The sequence below is a fragment of the Phyllopteryx taeniolatus genome, chromosome 11 (assembly GCF_024500385.1).
Source record: "Phyllopteryx taeniolatus isolate TA_2022b chromosome 11, UOR_Ptae_1.2, whole genome shotgun sequence".
In the NCBI taxonomy this organism is placed as follows: domain Eukaryota; kingdom Metazoa; phylum Chordata; class Actinopteri; order Syngnathiformes; family Syngnathidae; genus Phyllopteryx; species Phyllopteryx taeniolatus.
Genome location: NC_084512.1, coordinates 15,295,469 through 15,308,261, shown reverse-complemented (window position 1 = coordinate 15,308,261; position 12,793 = coordinate 15,295,469). Strand labels below are relative to the sequence as shown.

Here is a 12,793-nt window from a genome sequence, read left to right as displayed (position 1 = left end):
ATGACGATTTTTGATCATAAATATTGAAAGTGTTTACTATTTAAGATTGTTGGCCCTCACACTTTTCTGACCCTATTATTGGAACAAATCCACTCTAAACAAACCTCAGACATAAGGATAGTCTTCTAAGGTTTAAGATGGGAGGGGGACGTGGGAGGGGCAAAATCAGGACAAAAACAGCCCAGTTGTCTTTATGTGTGTACTGGACCTAAGTTTCTTCCAGGTAGCATTAATGTGCTAAATACTACAATGAAATGAAAACAGGACAGATTCTCCCAACCTATTGACATTTCTACTTATTATTGATATCTGTAATTTTTTATATTATTTAACAACAATGAACTGAAAGTCATTGATGTTGTCGTTGTTCTCTTGCTTGACTTCCATGCAGGCAGTGTGTGTTCAGGTCCCACTCAGTGAGCGTGTAAATGTGAGTGTGAATGGATGTCTGTACAGTATGTGCTCTGTGACTGACTGGCGACCAATCCAGGGTGTCGTATGCCTGTCATGGGGCTCTAGTTCTCTGAACAGGATAAGTGATACAGAAAATGAATGGATAGAGCAATTAATTGACCATGAATTCATCCCACGATTGCTCAAGGAAATGTGGTCAAATGACTACTAAAGTGCATCAAATGACGAATGAAGCATTACAAATTTTGTATTTCCTCATAAACAGTAGTGAGCATTATTCAATTGCAGAGAGGACCAAAGCTCTATTAGGGATTTTTTTTAAAAAGAAAAAGGTCATACCCACGTAAAGTAGTATCTGTAATAAAGCACAAGGAAGTTATTTATAACTACCTCGATAGTTGCAGCTATTTTGGTGAGCAACATATTTTGCTGGTCTCAGCAGAGAACTCGTGTTAACAATAGCATCAAGTGCATTGCAATGACCACCTGATGCATCTATTTGAGACGAGGGAATTATTACTATGAACAGTGAATCAATAACAAGGAAAGTAGTATTTACAAGTGGCACATTTATTAAAAAGTACACAACACTCTGCATTTAGGTACACTTTGTCCAAAAATCACATTGAAATAGAGGAGAGCAACAGGTTTGCAGTAAAGGCCACAGAGGAATGTCATCTTTGGTAAAGTTAAGTAAAAAAAAAAATAACTGCAATTCCACATGAGCTCAAAATAAACAAACGAGCTAGAAAGGGGAAAGGTGAAGAATATGATTGGAGTTGAAATATGATAACAGCTATATAGAAAATGCCTCTTTGCAGTTTGTTTCTATTAGAAAAGTCATATTTTTCTCCACAACATTTCCATCAGCCACGTTCATTTGTGATGTAAATTATTTTACTGTCTTTTTAATACGCTCCTTTAACATCCACAGTTAAGCATTTGTAACAAAATCAATATGATTATGATGTTCAGAATATTGTTTTGTCGATATTTGACATTTAAATTGTCTGTAAAAGAAGGAAACACATGTCTATGATGATGACTCCAGTGAACAGTTTTCTCTTAAAAGTAATGTTTTTTAAAAGGAGTATGTATATGCCGACGGACATAATTATTTGAAATAAGCATGAAATCAACATTATAATTGCTAATCATTTAAATATCACAGTATTCGGTGCTATTTTTGAACAGAGAATAAATTAGGTAATAAAACTTTATATACATAACACTGTACATCACATCACTCCCAGAGATGATGTGTTTTCCAATCTATTCCCTTTCCAGATAGTATAAATTAAAGTCACCACAGGCACTAATGGCAACCACAAGATCTCACTACCATATTTCTGTACTTCTTGAGAATGACGTTTGAGCTGTCGTCAAAGTAAAGCACTGAAATGGCATTGAGTTTGGTCGGGGCGCAGCACGGCTTTGGCACATTGTCAGGAAACATTAAATGAACCTATAAAAGACAGCAGGAATGGTGGGCTTTAGAAGAGGTGTGAATGTTGTGACTTTGCAAATGAATTATGGCTGCTGAGAACATGGTGGTGACATATATGCTGATTGTGTTTGCCATGCACATGTGGAATACACTCCAGTGGGAACTTACCAAGGTTTGGACAATCGCGTGATTGGTTGCGTTCATGTGCGCATTGAGTGGAAATGAGCATTCGCCGTCGCAGTAAAAAGCGGCATAGCCTTCAGGCGCGATGATCCAGTCCTGCGGCAGAATGGGAAATGAAATTTCATTGGATCATTTGTGACAATATCAGCATTACTGAGAGACGTTAAATGGCTTTGTCTTACCTGCCAACCCAAATCACGAAAGCTGACATAAAGCTCATGCTTCTTGCAGGCTTGCTTTTGTTCACTTGTGTTAAAATCTGAAATGTAAACCGGATTATTTGAAAGCAGGACAAAAAAGACACAAAGCAATGGCACAACTGATGAGACTTTAAGCTTTAGTTAGGGACAACACTGTGTTACAACTTGAGAGCCTCTTGGAGCAGGTACATAAGCCATCAAGCTGTTATTTTAAGGACCATTTGGAACATACTGTTGCTCGAAAAGCATTTACTGCATAAGGTTGTAAAGATTTAACAGCAAGTGTGGGCATTCACACAAATGGCCATTTTATAACCGGAAAACCATTTGCAAATGCAAATCTGTATCATCAAACCTATTCATGTGTAATATTATTTTAAAACATTTTGTATACGAATGACCTGTGAGTCGACATTATATGTGCAATTTCTCATCACGGGAAGCAAAATTGGGATTAAAACAGTGGAATACAGTTTTTTTTTTTTTGTAGAATGGGAATAATTCATATTGGCTGTCCCACCTCGAACTAACATCAACCGATCAAATTGTGCAGATCATATATCACGTCGTGCCAACTAGAGTCACAATTGACATTTCGACACTGCACATGCACTTAGCAATGGAGGCATGAATATACTTGAGCTCTGTGACTTGTGTAAGGACATCAACTACAATACAAAATCACTGGTGATAATGAAGCTTGAAGGACATTAAATTGGATTTTCATAATTTCTGCCATATTTCAAATGCACAGGATATGCAGTATATATCTCTAAGTGGCTCCACTTGTACATTAGAAGTGTGAGGTAGAGCTGTCGTAGGTACAATATAATGGTATATTGTCAACATCGTGTGTTTGTTTGTTTGTTTGTTTTAGTTTATGGAAAATGTGTTCAATATCAATATCAAAAGACATGAAGATGCAGTATGCTTGCACCAGAGTTAGCAAAAAGCCAGTAGGCCATCTATCGTTAGATTTCCCTCGTAGCTATTGAGGGAATCCTGTTTCTTTTCCTCTGCTAATATGCATGTGCATAGCGGGATTTCTTTTTTCATTGATCCATTTACAGCTCAGCACACAGAGTCAATATGGTATCCATCTATCTTTATCTGACCAGTGGATATTTGTGGTTCATGTATTAATCTTGTTTTTTCATTTCATTGTGTGGTCTATGTAAAATACTGTATTTAAATTATAAATAAATAGACAAAAGATCACATGAAATTGCCATTATTTATTTGCTATTTTAAAGGGAAAATACTACAATATATTGGGATATAACATTTCCTGTATCAGGATATACATTTTTGTCCATATCGCACAGCTCTAGTTTGAGGGCAGCTGTTTTTTAAATTCATAAACCAACACAAAAACCACCTCACAATGAACTCATAAGTCAGTACGGGCCAACAAGCAGCAGTAAAGGAGAAGGAGCATCTGCTATAGTTAACTCTCAGCATGCGGCTGTTAGTCACAGTTAAGTAACTCGGCGGAAGATTAGGACCAGCAAGGCCTTCTATGGTGGCCTTAATACGATCAGAAGCAGAGACCTACATTTATAACCTAAATTCTATTAAATTGGTCCATGAAATTGTAATAATTTATTCCCAACGGTGTATCCACTTCATTCTGTGGCGTTTCTCGTGGCTGCGCTGCTTCCAGTATGTGTGTGAATGATGGATTTTCATTCATTCATTCATTCATTCATTCATTTTCCATACCGCGTATCCTCAATAGGGTCGCGGGCGTGCTTGAGCCTATCCCAGCTACCTTCGGGCGAGAGGCGGGGTACACCCTGAACTGTGCGCCAGCCAATCGCAGGGCACATAGAAACAAACAACCATTCGCACTCACTTTCACACATGATGGATTTTGTTGTTTTTTATCCAATTAGATTTCAGCCTCTATGTTTTGCCATGTCAATCTAATCTGCCCAGGATTAGTATCTGCTCAGAATCAGTAGTGCTGCATTATTTAATTTAAAGTATATTAGCAATGGGACTGTTTCTTTAACCAATCAGATAACATATTTTATTTGAGGGGACAGTGAGGGGCGCTGTATCAAAGTGGAGACTGGAATGTAAAACTGCAGCATCCAGAGCCAAGCAAGAGCAACTTGGTAAGGTAACGTTAGCATGTCAGCTCTGCACGTTCGTACCCAGCTGACTGGATACCAGAAATAGTAGGTGGCACTGTAAACCTGCCAATGGAAAAGCGCCATCACAAGCAGATATGCGGCATGCTGGTTATGACCCGTACCTCCAGTTTTGGGTGCCCTTGATGACTCCTGTTGATGAGTGGATTTATTGCGGTTGTGGTTCTTCTTTTTCCCACTGGCGGCTCTGACGGAGCGAAGCAACACCCCGCTGGCCTTGAAGAAAGCAACCAGGAAGGGCTGCTGGGACTGAGGCCCGTTGCGCCCCACAATGCCGGCAGATTTCATGTTGATACTGCGCCCTTCAATTATGATAAATATGAAGGACAAGACAAGGAAGGACAAAGACACACAAGTGGCTTGTTAACATAATAAGGAAGCGCACATGCTAAATGTACTGTGAATATTAGCTACAAAAGAATCTAAAATCATGTCTTTACAAAAATACTAAGGACACTTTTGAGTGACAATTTAGCAATATATATTCATTATTGTAGTTGTAGTTTATAGTGGTGTATGAATGCACAGCATCCTACTGAGTACTGCTTCTTAGATTTTTTGTATACTATATTTCTATCACATTTTTATTACTTTCTGCTAGATCCTGTTCCATGCAGATTTTTTTTTCAGGAAGCATAAAGATGAAAAAACAACATTGATATCATTTCTGTTTTTGCATCCTCATCTTTGCTTTGTTTAATTTTAGTCTACTTTTTATTCGAATCATGCTTTGCCAAAATGTACTGTATGAAATAATATGACAAGCCTTACACAAGCAGTCAATTATTTGTATTTATATTTACAAAAAGGTACCTTGATAATTGGAATGCTTTATGTTGCACTTTTACATTTTCATTTATGTTATGGACCCCAGGAAGTACTGTATAAGCGTTGCCATGTGCAGAAGAAATTTGGGATATGAATAAATAATATAAATAAATAATACTGTGACTCCATTAAAGGTGCATACTTTTATTACTATTAGATACAGTACTTGGTACTCCACTGATGCAGTGCAAACAACAACTATATTAATAAACTTGATGTTAAAATAATACTTCTATGACAGAGTCAATTAAAACAGCATTATTATCTTAGTGACAGAAACAGTTACAGCTCTTGTGTTGGATCGCCACAGACTGTGTAGTTGTATATCATGTTGTGTTGAGGTTACACAGTTTTGTGCTTGAATAAGTTAAAATGTATTTTAATCAGACACATTGCACATTATTAACATTTTGTAAAGATGGACATCCATTCAAAAGAAAGTAAAGTAAAAAAGTAAGAAAGTAAAGTAAAGAATAAAGGTCCAGTGATTATTAGGGGGGTGGGGGGGGGGGGGGGGAGAAGTGATCTTGACTTACCATCTAAAGTCTCCACACATAGTTGGAGGCCTAGATTCTGCTGTGGGTTCATCACCCAATGGTTACTGGTGACCGTTATGTCAAACACCAGCCAACCGCCATCAGATGCTTGAACCCTTTTGGAGTCGAGCAAGAAGGTCTCCGCATCTCTGCAAGTGCGAGCACATCTATTGACCACCTGAACCTATTAATTGCATACACTCTGAAATGACCCCTTTTACATTCGAGACATGTCAGCTTGAAAGGGCTGTTTAAGTCTGGTTATCAGGTTGACTTGTCATGCTTTTCAGCAGCAGCTCCACTCAGTCTGTGAAATGAATGTGAGCACTTATTTGCTGAATTATAAACAAATTACTAAACTCTTGGGCTTGCCTCGGTTCCAAAGCAAATAAAAACTTTCTGTGCACCTCAGCATTGCAAAGCCTTAATGGGTACAACACACACAAAAAAGAAACCATATGGCTCTTTGAAGGCATTCTCATTCAGGATGCATGAGGTCTGCACAAATTACAACACAACAGATAAATGAAGTAACAGAGACTCACAGTATCTGTAATGGATGCCTGAAGTCCTATTCAGTAAAAAAAAAAAAAAAAAAGCCAAAAGCTAAGTGCTATAGTACTTGTTAGGTTCTCGAGGTCATCATGCTGTCATCCTCTTAAAACCAAACTACTGTATCTTAGTTGAAAGTACCTTTAACAGTGAAACCAAAAGATGGATGGTTGTTTTTTTGTTTGTTTTTGTTTTGTTTTGTTTGAAAGCTTTGCACTTCATCAACAATGATTGATTGCGGAGCTGTGTGGTGAAGCATTTTCCAGTTTTGATGCTAGAAGTATTTGTTGGGTAAAACATCTTTGGCTTTCTGATCATATTCTTGTGCACTAGAAGTTAAAGTGTTGTTAAAAACAACATGAGCCTAACATAAGGCATCAATCAGGTAAAAGGTCAAAAAACAGCTTGTTAATTTGCATCGGGTGCTTTCAAGTGGCAGATCAGCCAGGGTAGTTCCTGCTATGCTTTTGTGGTCGCATTATGACGTTCAAAAAGAAGGAGGAATTTCCACATGCCCCCAAAAGGTCAGGAGTTATTCACGTGTTTATTACAGCTGTAATAAAAGCCAAGCTCATGAGGAATTCCACAAAAATGTCCAGTAGTTGACCGAAATCCTGTGCTCATTCAGATTGTGCGTGTTATGTAAGAGCTGTAGATGATGAAAAGATGTTGAAAAATTCTCTCGCCCGTCAAAGAGCTTTTGGATTTGCTTATGCGGTTTTTATATGCTAGTTGCTGAAGACCATAATAACTTACACTGGGACAGTTTTATGAAACTGTACTTCGAAATTGTTATGCGCAGTGGGAATATGACAAACTGAAAAGTTTCACTTAAGCCACTGATGACAGGTAGATTCACAAGAATATAGTTTTGTAATGTCGCACCCCCAATTGACTGGATATGATATAATTATGATATATGATACTGTATGACATGATATATGATATGGTGTATGATATATATGATTATGAGATGAGATGATGTATGATATTATATATGATATCCATCCATCCATTTTGCTGGAGCCTATCCCAGCTATCATCGGGCGAGAGGCGGGGTACACCCTGAACTGGTCGCCAGCCAATCGCAGGGCACGTATAAACAAACAACCATTCGCACTCACAGTCACACCTACGGGCAATTTAGAGTCTTTAATCAACCCACCACGCATGTTTTGGGGATGTGGGAGGAAACCGGAGTGCCCGGAGAAAACCCACACAGGCACGGGGAGAACATGCAAACTCCACACAGGCGATTTGAATCCCGGTCCTCAGAACTGTGAGGCAGATGTGCTAACCAGTCGGCTACCGTGCCACCAACATATGATATGATTATGATATTATATATATGATATGATATGATATGATATGATATGATATGATATGATATGATATGATATGATATGATATGATATGATATGATATGATATGATATGATATGATAACCGAAAATGAAAGAGATAATGGGCATCCGGTCATAGCAGCAGAACTGGATGCAAGTTCCTCAGCAAAAAAGTGACAAAAAATAATCTTGTCGACTGGATCGCCACATGGACTGTAATATTAATTTGTCATTATTACTTAATATTACCAAACATTGCCATTTTGTAATTTTTTTTTTCTTAGTTTGTATCGACTTCCACTGTGGTTTGTATGATTTTGGTTTCAGTAACATTACCTGCAATAGCCTACACCCTGTGAAAACAAATACGCCAACATAAACCTTTCCTCTTTAAGACGCTGGAGTTTATTGACTCTGGCCTATTCAAAGCCCTCGAGGGTCATATCTCCCCTTCGATCACCCACACATTTTTTTCGCAAAAAAGCTCACTTTTGAGCAGGCCCATGTGCATTCAGCTATGTCACTATTTAAACTTCCGTTATATAGTAAAGACAGGCAGGTATAGTGGGTATAACAGTGACCATGGGGAGCACTTGGAAGCCCCCGAACCCTCTAATATGGGCCCTTGTGGTTTTGTCTGGGACTCGGCCAGCCGGGCAAGAAACACAAGACGAGTGATAAGTGATGGACCCTCCAAGCTTCATAAGTGGCCAACTTGCTAATGGGCTTCTCTTTATCCGGGAACTATATTTGTAAGGCCGATGTGGTGTGAATGAAGGAGACCAGAGATAGGGATCCGAGGTTGTAAGACAATAGCTGCTACTGTCGCTTGTTTATAGGCTAAAGCATATGAAACCGTTTCAAATTGTACAGTGTTGAAATGGAAAGGCAGAGTAACAGCAGAATGATAATTTTATCTAACGATCATTATAAACAATCACTATCATAAAACCTTTATTAACTAATTTAAACATTTTTAATTGCCATACAAATGTAAAAAAAAAAAAATTATATTTAAACAATGTTTTAAAATTAATTGTGACATTTAAGTCATGTTTTACCTGGAAAATTATGGTAGGACTTCACATTTTACAACTTTTGAGACATTCCATATTTGAGGTTCCATTCATGTTAATGTGTGGTTAAGGTAGGTGCTTACTTGTTTGGAAACTCTTTAATGACTTGATGAATAGTAACCTTCAGCGTGAGATTGTCAAAGCGGCCATGGCTGCGGTCCTTATAGATGCGAAACTCTGCAGCGGTGACCGCCTCTCCATCCGGGATCTGAGTCAGATCGAAACGGAATTCCTTGTAGTGTCTTCGTTGGTGAGAGAAATCTTTATCTTTCTCCACTGAGAAGCAAAATAGTACAGTGTGAATTTAATTTCTAGGTCCACAAAATATGACTTCACACCTCCTGAACATATTCTATGAACACAACGGGAAATAAAGTTGGTAATTTTTCACATCTTCTTTTACATTCCTGGTCCAATCCAAACATTTTGACTCCCAACAAAAGCACTTTCCACTTCATTAAATCAGTCAAGTGAATACAGGTAGTGGTTCCCAGACAGGCCCTCCACTGTGTGCCTAACTGCATTCTATGGCCATGATGAATGGGCTGTCAGTTAATAAAAACAGGCTGATTTCACTTAAAGACACTTTGCTGTGCTCCTCATGACAGAGAAGAGAGCAAACAGGATTCCTCAATGTCACGTGAAGCTCGGCTCTGACCTCATTGCTGACCTTGAGTTGACCTTCTATAATACCATAATGCTGTATTTCTGCAAATAGTGGACTCTGCTAATATACACTGTACCTCCACTGACACACATAGACGCCTGAATGGATGGTATTGGTAATAAAACATAAAGAGGCCAAGCCCATTGCAATTCAGTTGCTGACCAAAACAGCAGCACCTACTGAGGCACGTAAAACATTAGTTGGATAAAATCGACTGCCACGTGATATTGAGATGTCTTTTTCAGTAATTAGCGTTCCAGGCGACTGTGCTTGCGCTGCAGTTTTGTGTTCCTCCATGTTAACGGCACAGCACCAGAATGAGTTCCACCACCCTGACTTTTTTATTTGCCATGATTTCTCTGCATTTTCAGCATGACAGCCCTTTTATTTCCCTTAAACTTCACTTCAGATGTATGGTACTATTTTAATAATGCAATATCCAGTCATTTACCTGACAACGAGCTGGAGCCTATCCAAGCTGACTTTGGGCAAGAGGCAGGGTACACCCTGGACTGGTTCCAGGTCATTTGCATAGTTGTAATAATATTTTCTCTCCTCATTTAATGTTATTACAAATGTGTACCAATAAAGGCCTCCTCCGAATAGATGGCTAGATGCACGGTCCTCTCCCCATGCACATATATATATATATATATATATATATATATATATATATATATATACATATATATACATATATATATATATATATATATATATATATATATATATATATATATATATAATTTTAAATGGTTTACCTCCCAATAAACACCTTTCCCCTAATAGAGAAAAAGCAGACCCAAATGTGATACGCCTGAAAGATTGTGCTTGGACAGGGCATTTGGCTGGCATCCTCAGTGATATTATGCAGTGCACTTTCCAGATATTTTATCGTGAGGGGTCGCCTGCGGCTACTTAGCACAAACAGGTCAGAGGTCAGGTCTGACTCTTTCCCCGCTGAGTGTTTTCCATTAAAGGAGCCACAGGCAGTAATTTGAAGCAGAAGTGCCACCGAGCATTCCAAATTCAAGTGGAGAAGAGTTCAATGATAGTGTCTTCTGATTAAGATCAATGCGATTCTAAAAAGATTCATGAATAATTCTTGCATTTTCTGGGGGGAAAAACAGCAGATTTAGGATAAGCCTTGTCACATAGCGTATAGCAGCTTGTAAGAGAGCTGAGGTCAGTAGCTATATTTGAGTGTACTGTAATAAAGACAGAGGCCCATTGAACACTTCACTGACAGTCACCAGCACGAGAGCAGAGCTTTTAAGGCTGACAATGTACATGTCCCGCTGGAGCGCTAAGTGGAAGCAGATGGGCTTGGGCCAAGGTGAGTTACTGCCCAGCAACTCCACACAAATTCACTACTACTGAAAGAAAAAAAAAAACATATTGAGCATGTCAGCACCAGAACCTTAAACAGATGATCGACCTCCAATTTGTGTTGAACATTATCATTTTAATTTGGGAACCGCCAGTTGGACACAAAATGAAGATAGTTTGATACATATGAAGTAAATGTGTCTGTCAATATCAGTCCCACCGCCTTCTCCTTTAAATGGCAGGAAATAATTAAGACTAATTTTCTCAAGGTCAGACAGTCATCTGATAAGTCGGACTGAACTGTGGGCTCAAAGGTTACAGCTACTGAACAAACACAGCAATTATAGAGATCAGCAGTCTTTTACACCAAAGCAACAGAAATGCATGCAACGTTGAAAGGCATTTCATTTGTCTCATATTCCACAATGACTATGGAAATTGGGTACACTCTATATATCGTATTCATTTGAAAAAAAGCTAGAAAAGAAATGGATGCAATTGATTCCCACGAGAAAGATCTATTCAGATGGGATAAAAACATTTTTCATTCATAATACTGTACTGTGAAAATTTTTTTATTTGACCTTGACAACACTCTTAGAAAATGTTTCCTTGTCACAGGTTGTACCATGGACACTTTGACATGGTTCTACGCCATAAAGGAACATACAGTAACTGTGTTTGTTTGGCCCTAAAGAACAAATAAAACATTCTCTTGGGTTCCATTAGCCCTACCCTGTACATTACATTTCCGCACACCTATTTAGAACATGGGATAATTAGAGGTATTTGATTGCGATTTTGTTGTATTTGGATGAACTCTATGGCTTACCTATATTGACAAAACTCATCACCATGTCTGCATCATTGAGAAAGTTGTTATCATGCCCCGTGGTGAGAGCCGGGCTTTGACCCAGCAGAGGGGCCGCTCGGTAGGACTGGGCTACACGGGAGTAGCCCACATGCTGGGGGCTGTAGTAACCCTTCCTGGAGTGCCCTTGGGCCTTGGCAACGTGGCTCTTTCCTGCACCTTGCGGCACCACCTCTTCCTCCACAGCCATGGCGTTGTAAAGGTCGAGCATGAAGAGCGGCGCGGAGGACGCCTGTTTCCCAGGAGAGAAGGGTCTTGGGCGGTGAGGCAAACCCAGGATGGAGAGGATCTCCCTCTGGATCTCCCGTCGCTCGTGATTGCGTAACTTCCTGTAGATAAAACTGGAGTGCACATGGTTGTCACTGAAGGCGCAATGAGCACAGGACAGAAAAGTCAAGCAGCTCCAAATAAGTCCAAGCATAGCACGGCTCCAAGGGGACATGTTGCTCATTTTAGGATCACAAGTTCAACTACATTGCACTGTGTGGAAGACCTTGAGCAGATATCCAGAATGGAATCATGGACGCACGGAGGAAGTAGCACAGCCTCCAGGCTGGTAACTGGGGAGAATTGAGAGGAGACAAATGAGGTATCAGCTTGCAACCAAGACGGCACTCCTTCTCCTTTTCCTTCTCCTGCTCAAATTTAAACTCATCCAAGGTCCAGCCAAAGTCTCACTGACTATTTATGGACTTATGACAGCGTCCCTCACCTCACGCCTCTTTGATGAAAAAAAACCAAACAAAAAAACATGTAGCTACGCCCAAAAAGGTCGGCATGAGTGTTCCGGAGATGAAATTGTAGTGGAAGAGTCAACTTTTGCCCCTGCACTCACTTTTCTCCCCCACAGAGAGAGAGAGAGAGAGAGAGAGAGAGAGGAGGGGGGTGCATGTTACCCTCTGAGAACATCCCACACTCCACTTTTTGTTTGTGCATCCACCTCTAGAGGCCGCAATAAAAATGTCACAACCCCACTCCCACGGTGAACGTGTAAACGGAGACACTTGAAATTCGAGAGCCTGTGCTAACGAGTGAAAGAATAGTGGCCGAGCCTTTTAATCACTTTGACTTATCGAAGTCACTATGTCTGCATACAATGCATCGGACCAAGGTTTTACTGAATGGTCCACTGAGGATATGGAAAGCCATATTTCTTACACTTCAACAAATATTACTACAAGTGTGACCCTCT

The 12,793-nt window shown here is 39.5% G+C and overlaps 1 protein-coding gene across 1 annotated transcript; it reads right to left on the bottom strand.

The window, feature by feature from the left end:
* Positions 1-963: 963 nt before the first annotated feature.
* bmp5 (bone morphogenetic protein 5) lies at positions 964-12,511 on the bottom strand. Its single transcript, XM_061790648.1, has 8 exons — positions 12,314-12,511; positions 11,563-12,161; positions 8,818-9,010; positions 5,765-5,913; positions 4,505-4,702; positions 2,227-2,303; positions 2,030-2,140; positions 964-1,879 (listed from the first exon to the last, which is right to left on the bottom strand). Exons 2-8 carry the CDS (start codon positions 12,050-12,052, stop codon positions 1,730-1,732), a joined length of 1,368 nt encoding a protein of 455 aa, XP_061646632.1. The 5' UTR covers positions 12,053-12,161; positions 12,314-12,511; the 3' UTR covers positions 964-1,729.
* Positions 12,512-12,793: the final 282 nt, after the last annotated feature.

Bases quoted from the DNA above. Each gene is read 5' to 3' on its own strand.
- bmp5 (XM_061790648.1), bottom strand. From the start codon at position 12,052: ATGAGCAACATGTCCCCTTGGAGCCGTGCTATGCTTGGACTTATTTGG. The intron at 5,914-8,817 runs GTAAGCACCTAC...TCGCACTTGCAG, and splicing joins ATTAAAGAGTTTCCAAACAA to AGATGCGGAGACCTTCTTGC. The intron at 2,141-2,226 runs GTAAGACAAAGC...ATTCTGCCGCAG, and splicing joins TTCGTGATTTGGGTTGGCAG to GACTGGATCATCGCGCCTGA.